At 40.4% G+C, this 19,886-nt stretch overlaps 5 protein-coding genes across 5 annotated transcripts; 1 reads left to right on the top strand and 4 right to left on the bottom strand.

The window, feature by feature from the left end:
* Positions 1–117: 117 nt before the first annotated feature.
* Positions 118–4,300, bottom strand: carnmt1 (carnosine N-methyltransferase 1). Its single transcript, XM_044197198.1, has 8 exons — positions 4,132–4,300; positions 3,460–3,655; positions 3,130–3,296; positions 2,771–2,911; positions 2,307–2,485; positions 1,603–1,716; positions 1,089–1,192; positions 118–989 (listed from the first exon to the last, which is right to left on the bottom strand). Exons 1-8 carry the CDS (start codon positions 4,266–4,268, stop codon positions 795–797), a joined length of 1,233 nt encoding a protein of 410 aa, XP_044053133.1. The 5' UTR covers positions 4,269–4,300; the 3' UTR covers positions 118–794.
* Positions 4,301–5,527: 1,227 nt separating this feature from the next.
* LOC122876625 (serpin A3-5-like) lies at positions 5,528–8,552 on the bottom strand. The gene is made up of 6 exons (XM_044197197.1): positions 8,396–8,552; positions 6,853–7,492; positions 6,668–6,738; positions 6,364–6,557; positions 6,100–6,247; positions 5,528–6,008 (listed from the first exon to the last, which is right to left on the bottom strand). Exons 2-6 carry the CDS (start codon positions 7,484–7,486, stop codon positions 5,814–5,816), a joined length of 1,242 nt encoding a protein of 413 aa, XP_044053132.1. The 5' UTR covers positions 7,487–7,492; positions 8,396–8,552; the 3' UTR covers positions 5,528–5,813.
* Positions 8,553–8,734: 182 nt separating this feature from the next.
* On the bottom strand, positions 8,735–10,452 carry LOC122876628 (dual specificity protein phosphatase 26-like). The gene is made up of 3 exons (XM_044197200.1): positions 9,954–10,452; positions 9,281–9,492; positions 8,735–9,200 (listed from the first exon to the last, which is right to left on the bottom strand). Exons 1-3 carry the CDS (start codon positions 10,130–10,132, stop codon positions 9,007–9,009), a joined length of 585 nt encoding a protein of 194 aa, XP_044053135.1. The 5' UTR covers positions 10,133–10,452; the 3' UTR covers positions 8,735–9,006.
* Positions 10,453–10,803: 351 nt separating this feature from the next.
* Positions 10,804–15,068, bottom strand: bag4 (BCL2 associated athanogene 4). The gene is made up of 5 exons (XM_044197199.1): positions 14,758–15,068; positions 14,068–14,187; positions 13,659–13,889; positions 13,218–13,487; positions 10,804–12,720 (listed from the first exon to the last, which is right to left on the bottom strand). Exons 1-5 carry the CDS (start codon positions 14,848–14,850, stop codon positions 12,262–12,264), a joined length of 1,173 nt encoding a protein of 390 aa, XP_044053134.1. The 5' UTR covers positions 14,851–15,068; the 3' UTR covers positions 10,804–12,261.
* Positions 15,069–15,531: 463 nt separating this feature from the next.
* On the top strand, positions 15,532–18,445 carry lsm1 (LSM1, U6 small nuclear RNA associated). Its single transcript, XM_044197202.1, has 4 exons — positions 15,532–15,716; positions 15,870–15,938; positions 16,133–16,248; positions 17,838–18,445. The coding sequence occupies exons 1-4, from the start codon at positions 15,671–15,673 to the stop codon at positions 18,006–18,008; spliced, it is 402 nt and encodes a 133-aa protein (XP_044053137.1). The 5' UTR covers positions 15,532–15,670; the 3' UTR covers positions 18,009–18,445.
* The last annotated feature ends 1,441 nt before the right edge of the window (positions 18,446–19,886 follow it).

The following is a 19,886-nucleotide window of genomic DNA, read 5'->3' as shown; positions in this document are numbered from 1 at the left end:
GTGTTGCAAAAATGCTGAAATAAATAAAAACACTTAAATTTGGCCTTGAGCTGCGTTTTAGTGCCATTATGTTTAAATTATATCGAACTTAAAATAGCAAAACTCTGGAAATTCATATTTCTTTAAATGTTTGGCTTTATTCCAAAGTGTGATTAGAAACCAGAAAAGTCAATGAAAGTCATCTCCATCTTTAAAACAACGTATTCCTGAAAAGCTGAAACATGTTTTGATTCAATTTTCAGTGTTGACTGATGATGAATGCAAATGAGTAGACATAGTTATTGGCACCATATTTGAAAAAAATAAATAGATTTCAAAAGCAAATGTTCACATCACACTGTCCTATCTCACACTCTCTCTCTCTCTCTCTCTCTCTCTCTCTCTGGCAGTTAAAGTCAATGGAGACGAGAATTAGTAAGACCGCGGTTAAAAGAAATCTACCCTTCAAGGCTTGTAGCTGACACACAAGCCACTAAAACAAAATAGCAACCAAGGGTAACTGACTTGTCAATCCCTAGGTATCAAGAGATGTATAGTATTTAGATGTTTTTCAGGTTATATGCATAACATAGTACTGCAATATTTCGTATTTCATTCTACAATGTGAGCCATATTCAGGTGTTTAGTCCATCCCACAAAAATCTCCATGAGATGCATCATAAAAAAATATGTACGACAAAAAAGAAAATTTATGTCCACTGATTTTTTTCTTCGGTGTCCATTTTCTTTTTGTTTTGTCAGTCCAATCTTTACTCAGTCCTCTAAGTTCACTGTTTTTGTCAAAGGATTTCCTGTCACGTCAGGCTGTCTGTATCTTCTCGCCGTGGTGACTTAGCGGCTGGTGGAGAACTCTGTTGTTGGTCGTCTTCTTGACCGTTAAAGTACAGGTCAGCGGGTTTTCGTGCCACAAAGAAGACACAGTCGTAAACATATCTCAACATAGAGCGGTCGTTCTCTGTGTAGGTGGTCTGAACTGACTCTTTCTCCACCTGCAGGAGAAATATAAATACTGTTTTACTACTGGAACAAGATTTCTAAAGACAAACATGATGTTAAGCTACGAATATAAATCAAAGTCTTTGGCTCACCTCTATGTGGAAGCCAAAGTTAACAATCGCTGTCCTAATGTCTTCGTAGCTAAGTTCAACTGAGAGCTCATTGGCCATGTTCTCGAAGTGGTACAGCAGTGGACCTGAAGAAACATTGAAGATTTAAACTTTGAGATAAGTATATCTGTCTTCAGGCTCAACACATCTGGGTCACTTAAAGAATCACTAATTGAAGTGTTAACTAAGTAAGTCGAGTAAAAGTGGGAACACCAGGGGAGAAATGACTAGTTGATAGCAAAATAATTATAAAATTGCAAGTAACAGTGTTAAGAGTATGTTAGGGTGTAAGTTTTATTTTAATGTATTTTATTTACTGCTGTGACAAAGAGCATATTTTGCTATATTTCTCTAGTACCTACAGGTTTATGGTGGTGTATTTGTCTTTTTTTAACTTCACCAGCATCTTATCTACTCACGGAAAGTATTTTGTTTACCAGTAGTTTAAATATAAATAAATGGGTTTTTGTATTTTTTTTTACAAAAGCTGACTCACCCAGGTTGATCCATACTCCACCAGGCTTAAGAATCTTCCAGATAGTCTCCACATACTCAATGACATTATGAGCTGTGTCAATAAAGAAGCAGGTAGCCACACAGTCCCAGGAATCTGACCGAAACAGACACTATATTATCACACGATCACTTTTAATTAATATTACTAAGGTGCACAATTCACCAATGATCAATTATTAATAATATACAGTACATTCACATCAACATGATTAATTTTATTTTGGGTAATTTAAATATGTACTTTTTAGAGAAAATGTGATGACATACACTTTTCACCAGATGGAGATCAGCTGTATTTGAATACACAGTATCTGTAACCCATCCTTGAACTACATTTGGGGGCTTTTCTAAAAAAAAAAATTGCATTGCATTTTTGTGTGTGTATGTCATTTTGTGACATGGCAATGTTTAAAATCGGCAAGGCTGCTGGAACAAGTACATTTGTTTTGTGGAGCTTGCTGAGGACAACATACATACAGCCTGAAAGGACATTTTAAAATGGGGGGGAAATAATATTAATTCTTAAACTGCAAGCTTGCAAATTCTTGGAAGGACTGATGTTGACACAAGGTTGCCTGAAGTCCTTCTCACTGGCACATTTCTCTTCCAGGTGTTATACAATTTCACTGCGTAATAATTCAGGGACACTAACAAAGGTAAAAGATCCACACAGCTTTTACTGACCTGAGTCACTGTAGACTTCCACGAAGTCCCCTGCTACCATGGAGAAGTCTGAACTTAGTGGTAAGCTCTGAGGGTTGACATCAGGGAATGCGATTGGTCGTGTTTGGTCGGAGGATTTCTTGTTGTTGCTAAACTGGTGGATCCAGGGGTACAGGGTCAGAGAGTTCACCTTTTCACACCTGAATGGAGCAGTCCAAATTTATGAGGACAGGTGGATGGATGGAAGTGGTATTCTGCAGAGTATGAGGCCAGAATTGTACTGCCAAACAACTGAATACGAATTATGTGTTCTGATTTTATTTGTGATCACTGACACATACTTATAGAATTAAGACTGATAGACAGTTCCCCCTCAAGCAAGCCGATATAACCTGCATGCAGGTATGCATAGGAAGATGAAAGTCTCTAGGTGTTGTGTAAGGCAGCTATAATCACAGGAGTGTTAGTGTCAGTATGTGCTGTACCTATTGAGAACAAAGTTTGAAGAGAAGAGCATGAAGAAGCTCCATTCGTTGCCCTGGCAAATATAACCCAGCCGAGCGATCTCCCAGGCTAGACGGCCAAGCCCAGCACCCGGAACCAGCACGCTCACCTTAGACACATCACTGACATAATAAAATGTACAAAATGCACATATCACATGGAAAACATGAAGTAAGACACATTATCAGAATTATTGCAAGGTGTTCTGATACCATAGCACATGGAAAAGGTGTTTGCTTGTATCATTCAGTATCCACATTATGTCTGAGTGTCATTGTTTTCTTGGCATGCATGAAGGTGTTTGTGTGGTAGTTTGTGTGAGTGAGCATATGTTTCCTACTATTGGTCACTTGGGAAGAGTCTTTGGATCTCTTGGATGATGGGTTGGTAGCAGGTGTCCCTCTCAGCCCGGCCCACCTCGCTCCAGTCTCTGACAAACTGTTTTATGGTGGACTTAAGCTTGTCCATGTCAAACGTAGTGGATGGCCGCGCCTTCCGCGGATCCTCCTGGAAGTGGAATGAAGACATAACATTTCCTTAAAGAAATTTTGGTAAAGATAACAACAAAAAAACTACAATACAACACTACAAAATGTATCTGTAAGCAGTCCTGGATCTATGTGTATACTGTTTATGTACAGTAGACTACCTGGTGTAAGTCAAGCCTTACCCTCTCGCCATACTCAATGTTCTCAAACATGTGGAGGCTGTTGTGAATGATCGCCTGTAGCAAATCCTGGTTGTGGTCTGCACACTGCCTGATCTGGGCCAGGTTGGACAAAACATCTGGCAGCAAATTCTGGTGGTGCTGTGGTAGGCTCCGAAACTGACGCTCGGCACGCTTGACCTGCTCCTCGACATGGACCCTGTGACGAGAAGAGAGCAAGAGTTCACAACCTTTTTTATGTCAGGTGGGATAACACAAGATACTCATCTGTGGAGCAATTTGTGGGTCTAACACTCTGGTCCAAAGGGTTCTTATATTATTTAGTTTATTGTCTTCAAGTGAGATTGCTACATCACATCATTCCTCTCTTAATTAACTTGTGAGCAGTGTTTGAGGGAGAAAGGGTGGATCATGGAGTAGAAATGGTGCCGTGACATGAGTGGAGCTAAAGAAAGAAAATTAGCAAATAAATGCCAAAGGAAGCTGGTTAAATACAAGCTGACTTAACTGTGGGAAGCAGTAACCTATGCTTGAATAAAGATGAACTATCTCAGTTAGCAGTTTTCCCTCCAAACTGTGTTATTTATCCTTTGCTAATGTTACTTGATAGCAACATCGTCTGTTGACACAAACTGTCGTTGCCTGACTCGTACTTTATTTTAAGCATTGATATACCTGTAAAATCTAAAAGCATCGATTATTCTCCAGAAATGCTGTCTTTCCAGCCTGGCCTCCTCTTCGGGGCTGTATTTTATTCTCTCTTTGTTAGAATATGCTCCTCCTTGCGCTCCCTCTCCTGCTGTTTCGGCCATGTCTGAAACAAATTTACAGTGGCCCAATCAAAACACGACAAACGTCTTCTTCATGGGATTTATTAATTCCAGCAGACCAGACTCCACGAGGCGTATTGCTGCCACCCACAGTCGGATGCTTAGACTGCAGTTAGTTCCTCTGATAGCAAACAAATAAATAAATGAACAAAATAATACAACCCTACTCACAGCAGATTATACTAATTATTAGGACAAACATTTTGAGGAAATAATCAGACACACTTGAACCTTAATTATACTGTACCGTTTAGAATAGTTTCACAAACCAGCTACACAGATATCAAGCTTTAAGTCTTCTTGAGTTGGTTTTCATCCTGTACTGAAAACATGGATACCTGATGCCACCGGAGAGATTTGAAATCAGTCTACAAACTTCTGGCATGCCTTCCTAAAAGGAATGTAATGTATACACTGTAGTAATACTGTATATAATATACAGCATTTGTAGTTAATGGGCTAAAACATGCAAAACTGTCATGCCTTCAGTCCCTGAAACTGCAGTCCTTCCCCCACTTCTGATTGGTTCAGAAAAATTATAGATCATTACTCCAATGTATCCATTTTGGTGTCCCATGTGCTTTGTTGTCCAGCAGAAGTCAAGTTCCATCTTTTTTTCAAAGGATATTAAGGGCTGTTACACTGTGTAATTAATTTTTTTTAAAGATTATAATTTGGATTATAATTTGGACAATTCTGCCTTTATTTGACAGCCAGTGGAGAGAGACAGGAACATGGGAAGAGAGAGGGGTATGAGATGCAACAAAGTCCCCCAGCTGGGATTCGAACCGTTGTTATGTGGTATGCTCCACCATTAGGCTACCAGGGCGCCCCTATTATGGGGTTTTTATTGAGTGGGACAAACCTCAAACTTCTTATTCAAAAAGGTTTGATTAATTTGGGCTGCTTTATTTTTAAAACTAACTAATCACTAATGCTATTTCTAATATGGTGAAAGACCATCCAGTGGCTGCACCTGTTTATATATAGCCAATGCTTACCTGTTAAGTTGATAACTAACCTAGGCATCTAATAATTTTAGAAAAAAACAGCAAAAGACTCACATATGTTACACAACATCTCAGAAAAAAAGGGTTTCTATACAAAACGGTTGTGTCATGTCTAATGAGAGAAATATATCAATGTTGTTCAGGCTGTGATATATTTATTTACCATATTAGGGATTGTAGAAATGCCCCAGTGCTCAGTAAAATACTGAAGAAGAGACAGGAGAGGATACATTTTAAAATGCTCCATAGTCCCTGAATTTATTGTATCTGTTATAAAATATTATCTCTGTTATACCAAATACCAAATGCTAAAGAAAAATCCTGTTGGTAATCTTTTGTCCCTGTATTATTTTACCTTCAAAAACTAATATAAGAACAAAACATTACCTCGTAGACATTAAAACTGTTTGCTACACACTCAATCGTAAAGCAAGAGACCACAGGACAAAGCTTTTTTCTAAGTATTTTATATGTAATGCAACAGCTGTGCTTCAGTAAACACAAAGTGTTTATTCCATCAGATGTTTGGGTTGATAATCTTGCCCATGAAGAGGACGTTTTCTGTGCTGCGTTCAGTGATGATGACCATAAATGGACGATTGAACTTCAACACAGGGATGTGGCGTAAGGACATGAGTGTGATGCCGATGCCTGTAGCAGCTGCAGCCGTGGCTCCGGCCTCATCGATATCCAGGGTAGCTTGATGCACAACCTATGGTGCAATGGAGGCAGAGTGTGATGAAAGGTGGGTGGAATACAGGGAAGGAAATATGTGTGCAGTAACATATGCTCTCTGTCCTCACCTCTGAGACTGTCAGTTTTTGCCCCTCTGAAATGCCCCTCAAATCTGCACGATCACCAAATATGTCTGTGATTCCCATTTCAGTCAACACATTATTCAGCGAGAAGGAAGCCTTGATGGAGAACTTTGGAATATATACTTTATGTGTCCTAAAAAAAATTGGGAAATAGACAAACATGCAGTGATTGATCTGACTGTGTTAACTGATCTGACAGGACAAAGCTGTCAAACCAAGAATTTAAAGATGATTTTAAATTCTCCCAACCTGGACTTCATCCACTTCAGCCATTTTGTGACATGGCTTGGGGAAATGACATTCTCCAGTGTTGCCATATTGTCAGGCAACAACAGCAGCATGGAGTAGGAGCTGTTGAAGGGGAGGTGGAGGACTGACGTGTTGATCCCCTGGTCGTAATAGGTATTCAAATTCTTCTCTATATTCATCATCTGGACTGGAACCTTGAAAATGACAATTTAAACAATTGGAAAAGACACAGTATGAAGGAGACACAATGATGCATAATTATCGTAACTCAAATCCATTCTGAATAAAAGAAGCAACTTTGAACCTTGGTGTTCTCATCCACCATGAACATGTCTTCCTTGGTGAGCTCAGGGTCAAATGGAGTCGCCCACTTTCCTGTTGATGAGCAGAAATAAAACACAATTATGGTTGATACATAAAACTTAAAGGTGCGACCTCAAAATGAGCCAACAGACAACAAACCAGATCTCATCTCATGGAACCTTTTACCTTTGTAGTAGATGTAGCTGATGAGATACATGACAGTACTTGGATCCAGGTTCTCAACCAGCTTGTCTATCTTCCCGTTGGTCTTCTCCTCCACATACTTATTGATGGTATTGGCGCTGTCTGTGGTTTCGGTGAAGTCAACATTGAACGCATCTGCAAAGTAGGACTGCTTCAAGGCCTCCAGGAACTCAGGCTGTGGCTTGAAGCGGTGGTCCACGAATACAGCGGTCCCTTCCCTGGTGTCTTCATTAGATGTCTTGTTTGCCCTTTGGAGGAGCATCTGAAAGGCCTGATCCACAGCTGTCTGCGTCAGTAGGGAGCTGTTGAAACCCAGACTGCTGAAAAGCTGCCTGTGGGTCTCCCCCCGCGCTCCTACGGACAAGGCAGCCAAGGCAATAGACACACTAAATGGGGAGTAGAAGATATTCTTGCCTTCTGAGGCAACATGAGCTACTAACTTCCTGTACAGACGGTAGGCAAAGTCCTTGTTTGCTGAAGTCACCAGTGAGACACTGTTGGCGCTGCTGTCGAGTACAGTGTCTTGGCCTGTCGTATCATGACCTATTTGGTGATGGCCTCTACCCACGCAGATAACTGCTGAGAGGATCCAGATAGCCAGTGCTGCACGCATCATTGTGAACTAAGACAAAAGTTCAAAAGTGCAACAATGTTCATTTGGGTTACACAATGTTTGCTATTGCAAATACCCATGCAGTGATGTTCTTAGAAGTTACAATAAATATGTTACTATAAATATATAATATATATATATATATATATATAATATATAAATATGACTACACCGTCTTATTTTGAATAAATATGTTGTTTTAAAGGCCCTGAAAACCTATTTTCTCAATCAGGTTCTTACTATGAGTGATGGGCTCCTACGTGAATACACTATTGTTTGCCAATGCTGGAACATTTTTGATTCTTTTACATACAGATATCTGTACTCCTTTTTTTCTCTGTGCTCTTCTCACTGGTTTAAAATGGGCGGGGATCATTTAGAGAAGGTGATGTCACGTACGTCCATGCACCAATCAGGGTTTAGCAACATTTGGATCAGAATCTGACAGCTGGTGGGCTATTTGGTTACTGTCAGTCAAATCTGATCAAATCACAACCACGCAGTCCTAATGAAGCAGATTTGCAGAATTTTTAAGCATTAAATTCTAAATAAATAATACTTAAAAGATTCTGTTTGATGGTTGCATTTTCAGTCATTAATATTTAATATTATAGAGAAAAAAGTTTTCAGGGGCTTTGATTTTAATTTTCCTGAAATTACAACAAAACATCCATTGAACCTCCAATGAGGATAAAAAAAAGAGTCAATCTAGTCATTTCAAGAATTTACATTTACAGTTCTGACACTCCACAAATGCTAAAGATTTGCCAAAATCCAGTGTGCATGGTCACATCTCAAACTCAAGATGCCAAACATGGTTTTTAACTGTTGGCAGAGTAGTTTAACTTGTATATGAAACACATATTGCCAAAACAATTCATCTGAGCTCTCTAAATCTTTTTAACCACTTACCTGCTTGCAGTATGTCTCATCAACCACAGACAGCAAGGACAGGCTGAACAGAGGGAGATGTCCCCGTTATAAGACCGACCCGAGCAACTGAACTTTGGCTTTGTTTATTCTCTAAAGCTATTATTTGCTCAACCACCATATTTGTTCTGTGTAATGATTACTGTCTAACCATGGCATCAAACTAAATGCAAAAGCCAAGTTTACAATGTTGCATGTACAAAAACACACTAGTTATGATTACTCTCTCTAGCCCATACTCTGTCATACTGTACCAAATTCATGTTTTTGTATGTAAGTAGCACTGATGTGTAAATTGACTGACAGACATTCACCAAAAGCTGCACCAGATTCATATTCTTTAATGTAAAACTTCTTCATGGCAATTAAAACATGATCCAGGACAGGATCAGGTGCTGTAAGTAAGTCCCTTTTCAAAAATAATGTCAGTAGTACTAAAAGTAAAAAAGATATATGCAACTGTATAATGAAATCACTGCATCTCATTTGTTTTAACATTATGGAGTATACTTGTTGTGTGAGTTATCTTTATCATATTTTTCCTTATGTTCCGGACTCCTGAAAGCTGATCGGTAATGCTATCAGGCATGGGATCAGTGTGGGCCAAAGAGCTGGCCATCCAGTTTGATGAGCTGTCGGAGGAAACCCCGATTAGGGATAACACCCCGGTTGTCTTTCACAACACAAATAGCCTCCACGAGGGTCAGGTTCTGCTTCAGCATCAGGTAAGCCAGGACCAGGGTGGCGGAACGACTCACTCCTACCTGGCAATGCACCAACACTTTGCCTGAGAATCAGAGAAACATTACATTGCAACATTAGTTTCCACCAAATCCTAATTGCCTTTAAATGAATTAGTCCCCTTGCCTCCTCTGCTGAGAGCCCTGTGGATAAAGTCTGCTGCTGCCTGGAAGTTGACGCTCATGTCAAAGCCACAGGAGTCACGAGCCTCTATGCCCATGTAGGTGATCTTCATGCCCTCGTAGATGTCTGGCTGTCCTCTGCGTTTACTGTGAGCTGCGTTCAGTATGTGAGTGACTCGATGCATGGATAGGTCAGCCCGGTTCTCTGCACTGTGTCTGAAAAACACAAACACTCTGTCGTCACTGAGAGTGTCTGAAAATAGGTAGAATATATTATACATTCCTGATGAACCATTGATCAACGTATTTCAAAGTGATGGATTGATACTTAGAAGACAATTTCAGACGTGAGTTAGAACTTATCAAGAAACCTGGGACATGTTTTCATGGCTAGGCATCAGTGGAAACTCACACATAGCATAGCTAGTTCCCAATGTGGAATGCAACTTGCGGGATGCATTCTGCATTTAAATCTTATTCATGTTCAGTTCCTCTTTCATATATGTGGACTAAATCCAGGTTTAGAATTGGGAAATATTTATTAAAAGAGCTCAGCCCACTCTCTCTGTCACAACACAAGAGTATTTGGCAAGTAACATACACAGCAAAAAGTTACAAGGCCATGCTTCACGCTTGCCAGCCAGTCTGTGGGTTTTTAAAGAAAAAAAGTTACTTACTGGTCACCAATGTAAAGCCTTGGCCACACTTCATCTGCATGGCTGATGATGGCTTTGCCAGTAAACAAGAGTCTTTCCAACTCAAACACTGCTAAACCAGGTGAGCTCAGGTCAATTTCCACTTTCCGAGGAGGGGGTTTATCATTCCAGGACGCAGGGAGTTTGGATGTATAGGACATTGCGTTTTCTGTACAGGGTTCAGGCCTCTGTGGTGACACGGCAGCTTTCTTAACTTTATGAGGCAACTTCTAGTCCATTCAAAGTAGACAGTACAAAAAGTCAAAAACAAAAAAGGTAGCTGCCGTTTGTACCCATTTAGGTTACCAAAAAAATGTTAAGTCTTCCAGAAGAAAGCCGTAAAAAAACAAATTTTCCTAGCAAGCTGTCTAGAACCACTGCATCAAACTGGGCAGAATGAATGACAGTCTCAGGCTTCTTCGCCTCAGATTTACCCACCACAGGGCATCATAAGTGTTGTCCAGCCATCTGACCCTCAAATTAAATCCAGCCGTGTGCCTCAAGCCTTCAGGGGCCTGTGTTATGCTTTTGCATCAAAATAGCTGTCTATTTAAAGATCTGAATGCTAGCTGGCAGCTATGGTGAGTGTGGACTTGTGCAGTAGTTTGCACTTGACAAAAAAAAAAAAACAAGTAATTTCTCATTCTTTAATTTTTATAACAGAAGGTGTTTCTACTTCTTTTTAAGAATGAAATATCCATATTTATCTGTAGCCACTATCCATATGGAGCTTCATATTTCATCTTATCTAAACTTAATCTGTTAACTGTATTAGTATTTGAATACAATATAAAAACAGTGAGAGAAAAAATAAAATTCATTTGATCACAGGTTGAAAAATATACTGACATTTAATTATTTCTCTGCTATTTTCTCACTTGTAATAATTTCAATATTTATCAGGCAAAGATTCCCACCTCGTGTTGGAAACATGCATTACATCTGAAACTGTACAGTTGTGCTCCATCTAAACAGAAACTTACCAGCACAGGAAAATGAACACATATGACAGATGTTTGTTTGTTTTTTCCATGCAAAGCTTGTGATCTTATTTTTATTCATTTTTCTAATCATTTTAAACCATCTCCTGAAATATGGCACTCTTTTTTTCCCTAAGACTTGCTCTAGACAAGAAAATGGATTGTGGTGCAAATCTGGATTTGATGTACCAAGGATTTTAGTGCTAGAGAAAACAGAAAAAAAGGTCTAAATTAAACTCCAGGTGCTGTGACCATCCCCCTTAAGCACAAAACATTACTGAAAATGTATATATATATATATATATATATATATTTTTTTTTTTTTTAATTTATATTTATTTATTTATCTTCCTAAGTGTTCAAAAAGGGATAGATCGAACATAATTTAACACCTTTTCAAGTAATTCTTAAACTTGTCCTCATGTATCTATAATAACAGCAGTTCCTAGAGTGAAATACATGGCATTCATAATTAGGTCTGATTCTAGGTCCGCACTTAGGAAGCAATTTCATCCAAAAGATGTAATAATGGTGACAGCAATCTTTAGGGGGTTTTCACTAATCTGCTACTTTCTAAGCCCAATTATGAGCTTGGAGATGTCGTGACTGTATGGAGTGCTTGTCTGACATTACAGTGCATGCGGGGCTGGGAGCACAATTGAAAAGGAAAGCATTGCACCTATTCCTGCAGAGACACGGAAGTGACTATCGGCAACTAAGTGTATGGTCTCTATCGGGGTGATGATTATGATCATGCAAAATGGACTGTGAAATGTAATAGACAGCTAACGAAGTGCATGTGTTGTTAGATGTAGGACCCACAATTCTCAGGGACTGCATGACGATAATTTGAATCTGTATCACAGGTTAGAGACAACTAACAGTTCTTATGTGGCACTAAATCAATTCATCTTCCAGTGACGCTGCCCTGCATTATGCTGGCAAAGGCATGACATAAAAGATAAGCTGAGCAACAGTGTCAGGTTGTGTAGCCAGCACAGTCAGTCACTCACTGAGGCTAAAAGTCACTTATGATATGTACAACCATCAGTCTGCACTTCGAATATCATCATATCACTTATACCAGCATAATTAGGCTTTAGAGGTTGATTCCATGTACCAGTAATTGCTCTATCTTGTTCTTGGGTCGGTGCAGCTTAGTTTAGACATTTTATATCATTGGGATGGAAACAGCCTACAGATAACACAGCTCCTAGGAACAAGACTAGACCCCTCATTGTGTCCATGGAAGATCTGGAAGAAGAAAACAGCAAGACCTAGTGACCCACAAACCAATAAATAAGTCCAGTTCAGAAGGCTTTCTTCTCCAGCTGGTCCAGAATGGCCTGGATCCTCTGTACAGCCTCCTTCCGAGCTTGCCGGACGTTCTCTTGTCCCTGAGTCTCCACAGAGTCCAGCTCCAGCAGCTCTTTGGTCAGCAGTTCCTCCAGACACCGATAACTCTTGTCCGTCTTTCTGCCAACAAACTCATCAACATCTTCCTGAAGTAGTAGCACTCTGGCCATGACCTGTTGGACTTTAGCTAGGCCGGGGTTATGGCTCAGGGGCTGAGGTCCAGCCTGGCCTGGAGCTGGAGCCGGGGCCAAGGGCGGGGGCTCACCTTGCAAAGGATTAGGCTCACCTCTCCCAGTTTTGTTGTACATTTGGGGAGGTGAACTTATTTCGGCAGGCTTTCCACTGGGGGGATTCAGGGATGGCGTTGGCCTAGGTTTAGGTCCCACTTGTGGGGCACGTTGGTGCTGTTGGTCCTTCAGTAACACAAAACAAAAGATTGTGTTTGCTAATGCTCAATACCATAGAAGCACACCATTTATAAATTGTATTGATTGACTCAAATATTCTATGCCTATACTGTAGTGAAACCTGGTATTTTGGTGTTTGAGATCTAATTCTCCAAATCTGATAAAACCACATTACTGTATGACCATACTTAAAATGAGAAGAGCTCTTGTGCGTTTCATGTCTTTTGTGTGTTTTGCTATCATTACTGCTTATATACAAACCAGACATGTCACCTGATATTTTTAGATTAAATTCAAATCAAAACAAGAGTGATTGTACCTTATCTAAACGTATCAATGACATTTTCTTTGTTTTAAACTGCACCGTCTCCTGTGATTGTAATACTTTGTGCATTTAATTCTGTCTTATATCAACTTCTCTTTCCATTTTCCTCACTTAATTAACAATACCAAAGAATCTTTTGGAAAATGAAAACCACATTGAAATAGCTGCAGATTCATACCTTGGGTTGGTAAGGTGGTGGAGCGCCAGTTCCAGTCCCTGGCCATGCTGGAGGATGCGGAGGACGGGCAGGATTTCCGTAGTGGTTTTGTGGAGGTTGCTGGCCTGGCTGCCATTGCTGCTGTGAGGGGGCATATGCACCCGAGTGCGCCCACGCATCGGCCTGAGAGCTTGGGTGGAGAGGCTGGCCAGTGGGGTATGGGGGGTTTGGAGGCAATGCATGACCACCTTCACTGTAGTGAGGGTACGGTCCAGGAGGATATCCAGGACCCTGAGAGCAGAGGCAGGACAGGTACATGTAGTATTTCCAAAAATATTCACTTTCTTTTGGGTGGTTAAATTATCTTCATGACTAATATCACTGCGTGGTATTTCACAGTCAGAGAATCAACTGTAATGTTAAATTTGGCAACTACAATTTCCGACATTTGACTAAACTCACCCCTTGACAGTGTGGACCTGGATAGTGATGATGTTGGTGTTGAGAGTGTGGCTGCCCAGAAGGCCCACTGCTCTGATCTGCTGGACAGCCCTGGTTAGGATAAGGACCTGGAGCAGGTCTCTGAGGGTCAGCACAATAAAAAGGGTTGGATGGGTGGAAACCACTTGTTGAATATTGACTCTGCGCTGGGCTGTAGACACCATGGCCATTTGGATAACCTCCAGGCATTACCTACATGGAAAGCACAAGAGGGGAGATTAATTATGAGAAATGCCATTGTCTGAGTTGAAAAGTATATTACCATCTCAACACAGTAGCTGACTGTTACAAAATGTGAGTGAAAGGTGAAAGCATTTAGAGACCTAAGATAATGAGTAGATTTACTCGTAATGTATACCCTCGGATTTACCTGTGGATTGTACTGTGGCTGAACATCTGACCCCGAAGGATAGGTATTTGCATAGTGTCCTGTGGAATGAGACTGGGGATACCAGTAGTGTGAAGGGTAGCCTGGATACTGAGGAGCGTCCTGTGAACACAGAATAACACACAGGACAGTTTATTTAAGTTCCAGGAGTGGTTCTATTTATAATCTGAACTGTCCTTAGTACAAGCTAACATAGGAAACTGTAAACCACATGCTTCCAACACCACCGCCTATACCAGAAAATACAGTAACTGAGTAACGTTAAACAGTGCCACTGACTCACTTATTGCTTAATGAGCCAGTTTTGCCCAAAGCAGATAAATGTTGTATAGTTAACCGAATACGAACCACGCTTAATATTTGAGGGAAGATGCGTAAACATGTAAATTATGTTTTAGCCACAACTGCAGTACTATTAGCAGTGTTGTCACGCCAAGATAACCGCGACAAACTCGAGCAACAGCTGAACTAGCAGTGCAGCGTTAACTATTACATAATGCCAGCTAGCTCCGTTAGCCATCCAGCTAGCTTGAACAGAGATCTAACATTACGCAGGCTAGCTGGGTAACAATGTTTTTCTGCACAAACTCAGGTCGTTTTTTGAAAATTAAACACACTCAAAGACAGCGGGCAAGCCCTGAGGATTTGTCTACGCTGTATCCACTCACTAACCATTGTGTTATTCCAGTTTCCGTGATTATTTTCCGAGTTGCAAGTCGAGGGCCAGCCAGATTTCAGATTCGACTGCATTTGATGAGGATGCATCAGCTAAGCGCGTTCCCCGGAAGCCGTCCTGTCATCTGCCATTGCAAAAAAAACAAGCCTTTAACAAGCCTAACGTTACTTATCTGAGCCGTCAGTTGGACCAAACTGCTAACAACAATGTTGCCGTTTTTCTACCGAAGTAGCGACCGCCTGATTGAAATCAGGAAATGATTGAATGACGCCGAGCTCGGGCAATCCAGTCCTGTCTCTTTAATGACGGGCATGAGTGAAACTACAGAGCTCTCACTCTGCCGCTATTTTCTGGCAACACGAACGTCATTACGGGGTGAGGGACGCTTGGATCTGCTGTCATTTTATTTACTGTATGCTCATACTGCATAAAGATGTGAGATTATGCGGAAGGTCTACTGTTTTGGTGAAGTTTGCATGAAAAATGTAATTTAATTTGGATAACGTTATGGCTACACAAGCGTTGAATTATTCCGAATCTGTAGTGTCGCTTGTACATGTACGATCTTTGGTGTCGCATGTGCGTCAGGAGACGCATTTAGCCAATAGGAAAAACGTCATAAAAATATCATATATTTTTTCAATATTAACTTATATTTTAATCTTCAAAAACGTTCCGTCTTTGGTGTTACATTTATTTAGAGATGTGTTTTTAAGGCCCCGGTCCTAAAAGGTTAATGAACAGAAATGTAATTGGGTTGTAGCGCTCAAAGGGTTAAAGGTCTACAGGAAGTGTAACCCGGGCGTGTATAAGACGCTTCCTGTGCTCTTCTTAAAAGAAACATATTTTGAAACATTCATGGCTTGACGTTACATAAAGATACAAGAAGCAAATAAACAGCAGCCCAAGATGAACTACGTACCAGGGACGGCAAGCCTCATTGACGACATCGACAGTAAGTTGGAGAGGAGGGTCCACTCCCTCGCAGATAGAGATGGTTTCGTGGAAAATCGTTTTCAAGATGTGGCATCGTGTTTTACACAAACTGGATGATTTGTAACCGTTTAATATTAGAATTAAACATGCTTGTGTTGGTTGTATCCTGCAGAGAAGCACCTGGTGCTGCTCCGAGATGGCAGAACACTGATCGGTTACCTCAGAAGCATTGATCAGTTTGGTATAACTCATTTAATTATCTCCCACTTATTTTTACTCTTATAGTGTGCAAAACACAAGCCAAAGCATTTCCAGCTAATTCCTCAATTCAAATCTTCATAGATTCCCACCATCTGATGTTTTCATCTTTTGTCTGAAGTGTGATTCTATATAACACTGCACTGTATTCTCTTACCTGTTTCTCTTGTCCCCCAGCCAATTTAGTTTTTCATCAGACAGTTGAGCGCATCCATGTGGGGAAGAAATTTGGTGACATCCCCAGAGGAATATTCATTGTGAGAGGAGAGAATGTGGTGCTGCTTGGAGAGATAGTAAGTGGGAATGTCCTTCTTTTATTTTTGTGTGTGTGTTGGAATTATATAAGTAGCTGAAATGACACACAACAGTAGCTAGTGAGCAATTACTAATAATAATAATATTAATTTGACCTCAGTCAAAATTATGTCATTCACACATTACATTAAATTTTATAGTAATGAGTTGGCGTGGAGGTTCACATAACACATTTGGCCAAGGGTGCATACAAATTTAAAAGATGAGATTATTGTTTATTCAAATTTTTTATTGCCTATTCTAGATATTGTTTTAATGCTGCCAGGTTGCTGGGAAACAACAGGTGGACATAATGCTTATGAACGCAGCCTATTTATCTGAGCTAACCTATAGTTTTATTTTTTAAAGCTGTAAGTCACAAGGTTACACACAAGTAGGCCTAAATGAGAACGCATCAGGTCTGCTGCTTTCTAATAAATCATTTTTTTATTTGACGGCAAATAAGACTCTTTATTATAACATCACTTGTTTTGTAAACAAGGATGCAGACTCAGCCATGTTGGTACATGGAAGATGGGATGGTGAGATGTGTTTTATGCAGCCTCCTTCATTGCTGGTGAAAACTGGCTGGAGCTCACACAAGCTGTAACGTATAAATCCATCTGCCATCTTGATGGACTGTAAAATGCTGTAAACTAGACAAAATAAAAACGCAGTCTGAGATATCTCAAACCTACAGAAAAATTAAATTTTTGCTTAGCCACTTAAACAGGCTCTTATTAACAACATTAAAGAAGAGTTCTAGTAACGGAAACATGCGTAATATTAGATTTTTGTCATCATCATGCATCTTTAATGTGTGTGAGATCATGCAAAGAACATTATAGGCCTGCACGCAGCGCAAACTTGACCCATGAACCCAGACTCCATATCTCACTCTATTATAAATATGCATCTTGCATTCAGTCACAATTCTGCATTTTGACAGCAGTACAGCCTCTACAGCTGCAGAGGATGTACAGTATGCTGCATATAGCACTTCATGTAATCAAAGAAGAATAGATGCATAGAAGCTATGGGTGTCATGTGTCTGTTTCACAACAGACACAAGGCATCAATACACTGTTGTCAAGCTCAGTGCTCCTGAAGATGTTAACATCTTTTGTGGTAGGAGAGGTTTGCATTAGCCTGATAATTGCCATTTCAGTTTAATTTCATTATCCATTTATTACTCATCATTAATTTTATTTCTGTTTTTAATTGCTGATGTGGGTGGAGATTCAGTGGCTTGTGGTTGAGTAGGATCTGGTGCCTTTTTCAGACATATCCAGTGAGATATTGGATGATCACATTTGGCCAACATTGGCAAGTCAGTATCAACAGGACAATATTTGCATACTGTATGTTTAAAAAGGTTCTTGTGCTAAAACTTAAGCTGAAGTTGTCATGGGAGGTTAGGAGTGAACAGTTTGCTGTTTAAACATGCTAGAAGCTTGAGTCGCTGCTAATGCAATACAGTGGGTGCACCACACACATTCAGGTTTGTTTGAGGTGTGTATACATAATATTTTATGTGTTTATCTGTTACAAGCCGGTGACTGATGAAATGTTGTCCCTGTCTCTGTAGGATGTGGATAAGCCCTGCGACACACTCCTGCAGCAGGTCTCCATTGAAGAGATTCTGGAGGAACAGCGGTTGCAGCAGCAAGCCAAACAGGAGACAGAGAAAGTCAAAATGCAGGTCCTGAAGGACCGAGGCCTTTCCGTCCCCAAAGCTGATAACTTAGACGAATACTAATGCCGCCTTGATTCCAAGAGCCTCTTTCTTAGTTTATATTGGACTGAGATGTTTTATGTTGAGTTTGAGAGAGCATGAGAGTGTGGGGTTTTGTTTTTTTTTTTTTTTTTTTTTTGTTGTTGTTTTTTGACATGGGTGTACAAGGCTGCATCATGCTGGGCCTATATACTGTAGTGTACTGTATGAATTTAATTTGAATTATTTGGAGGGAGAAAAAAATGTGATAGCTGCTCTCAGTTTTGCAGATCATGACAGCAAAATGGAAAACTCATGTGTTTGTCTAAGATAATTTTGTTGGCAATTTAGCATTTATTTTACAGCAGCACTTTGTATTCTGTCACTGATATGGTGAGTCTTTTTATTTGGAGATATGTGGGCCTGCTATTGACAAAAAACTACTTGCTATGCTCCATTAAAGAGTTTAGTTTTTCATTACAGAAGGCTTGCTATGTGTCTTCACTGATCTTATCTGACCATGTTGCCCATTCTGTTTTACTCGCGCTGCTGTGTTTAATGCATTAAAAAGGCATTAAAGGCTGAAATATTTGGGTCAATTTTGGGCCCATAGCAGCCACTGCTAGGACCTTCTGGTTCTGTGTGATGGCGCCACAGTCCCAACATGCAGACCACGTCGCACACTGCAATGTGACACCAAACGTGAGACTCGTGCATTTGTTATGCCATCTGTGAGGAAAGGAAACCTGATAATTCAATTTAGGCAGGCATTATATATCCGTGCATCGGACTACCTCGTATCCCATTTATAAAGATAAGAGCGCGTCTGGAGAAATCGATCTTGTCTGCTTTCATCAGTCAATAACAAGCTTGTTAATCGTTTGGACGGATACAGTGAGTTAATATATAACAGACCGCCTCAGTTCGCCCTTTTCACTGGCTGCAACAGGAGGCAGGGTGGCGGTATGAACTGCTGAACGAGTTATCATGGTACCACGTGAATTAGCCTTCCGCCGCGATTCAATGTATGAGTTGTTTTTTTTTTCTGTGAACACTGTACAGCAGTCTGCATGCAGGAAAAAAAAACGTTTCTAGAAAGATGTCAAGCTGTAAGTAACTACGAATTCTGGGCAAACTTCAAAATAAAACTCCTTAACGCCACAAAATTCATTAAAGTGGGAGTTGCATGGACCTAAAATGAATCAGGAGGGCAAAAGTTGAGCAGGGGTTCTACATGCTTGGGATTGTAGGGGCCACACAAAGGGAGTCTTTATTTTCTAGCTATGCCACTGTAGTCATTAGGGTTTGAAATGGGGAATAAGATTTGTCTCAACAGTATCGAGCAAACTGCCCTCAAGGTTCATTCCCATACAAGTGTGCCAAAGCTATATGAACATTTCTGGGGGATGTTTTATTCGTTACATAAACATTTTCATGGAGTTATAACCCACAGTATACATCATGTACACACTGCTTTTAGGTCACCCGGAAGGGATGGAAGATATGAGCCTCCAACTCAAATCGACAATGATCATGTTACAGGATGCATGTATGCACTCGCTGGGATCTCAGGGTTTGGATCCTAACTTCTCTGGTGCCACCAACATGGAAGAGGTGAACTTGACCCTGATCCCTGGGTGGAAACGCACTGAATTCCTCCAAAGGTAGGAAAGGAAAGGAAACGCAGCTTTACTCATCTGAATATGGCCCAGACAGAAGTGTTGTAGAATAAATACTTACAGCCATACGGACCTATTTAGTTTTGCAATCATGGCTCATGGCATCATCTGTAAACCTCAGCAGTGTGTCAACATGTCTTCTGTGAAAAGGGCCAACACAGTGGAGTAAATCATGTAAGAAATTCTACCACCAGAGGGCGACTTTGCCTTTTTCCCCCCACTCCATATCCACTACTACAGTAAG

Source organism: Siniperca chuatsi, linkage group LG5, assembly GCF_020085105.1.
Source record: "Siniperca chuatsi isolate FFG_IHB_CAS linkage group LG5, ASM2008510v1, whole genome shotgun sequence".
Taxonomy (NCBI): domain Eukaryota; kingdom Metazoa; phylum Chordata; class Actinopteri; order Centrarchiformes; family Sinipercidae; genus Siniperca; species Siniperca chuatsi.
This window is presented reverse-complemented; position numbering and strand designations above follow the sequence as displayed.

Bases quoted from the DNA above. Each gene is read 5' to 3' on its own strand.
- LOC122876625 (XM_044197197.1), bottom strand. From the start codon at position 7,486: ATGATGCGTGCAGCACTGGCTATCTGGATCCTCTCAGCAGTTATCTGC. The intron at 6,248-6,363 runs GTTGGGAGAATT...AATTTTTTTTAG, and splicing joins CTGAAGTGGATGAAGTCCAG to GACACATAAAGTATATATTC. The intron at 6,009-6,099 runs GTGAGGACAGAG...ATTGCACCATAG, and splicing joins AAAAACTGACAGTCTCAGAG to GTTGTGCATCAAGCTACCCT.
- carnmt1 (XM_044197198.1), bottom strand. From the start codon at position 4,268: ATGGCCGAAACAGCAGGAGAGGGAGCGCAAGGAGGAGCATATTCTAAC. The intron at 3,656-4,131 runs GTATATCAATGC...TTCTCGTCACAG, and splicing joins GATGCTTTTAGATTTTACAG to GGTCCATGTCGAGGAGCAGG. The intron at 1,193-1,602 runs GTGAGTCAGCTT...ATGTTTCTTCAG, and splicing joins TGGAGTATGGATCAACCTGG to GTCCACTGCTGTACCACTTC.
- bag4 (XM_044197199.1), bottom strand. From the start codon at position 14,850: ATGCATCCTCATCAAATGCAGTCGAATCTGAAATCTGGCTGGCCCTCG. The intron at 14,188-14,757 runs GTTAGTGAGTGG...CTGTGTTCACAG, and splicing joins GAAACTGGAATAACACAATG to GACGCTCCTCAGTATCCAGG. The intron at 13,488-13,658 runs GTGAGTTTAGTC...CTCTGCTCTCAG, and splicing joins CAGGTCCACACTGTCAAGGG to GGTCCTGGATATCCTCCTGG.
- LOC122876628 (XM_044197200.1), bottom strand. From the start codon at position 10,132: ATGTCCTATACATCCAAACTCCCTGCGTCCTGGAATGATAAACCCCCT. The intron at 9,493-9,953 runs GTAAGTAACTTT...TGTGTTTTTCAG, and splicing joins AGGCTTTACATTGGTGACCA to ACACAGTGCAGAGAACCGGG. The intron at 9,201-9,280 runs GCAAGGGGACTA...TCTGATTCTCAG, and splicing joins CAGGGCTCTCAGCAGAGGAG to GCAAAGTGTTGGTGCATTGC.
- lsm1 (XM_044197202.1), top strand. From the start codon at position 15,671: ATGAACTACGTACCAGGGACGGCAAGCCTCATTGACGACATCGACA. The intron at 15,717-15,869 runs GTAAGTTGGAGA...TGTATCCTGCAG, and splicing joins CCTCATTGACGACATCGACA to AGAAGCACCTGGTGCTGCTC. The intron at 15,939-16,132 runs GTATAACTCATT...CTTGTCCCCCAG, and splicing joins CAGAAGCATTGATCAGTTTG to CCAATTTAGTTTTTCATCAG.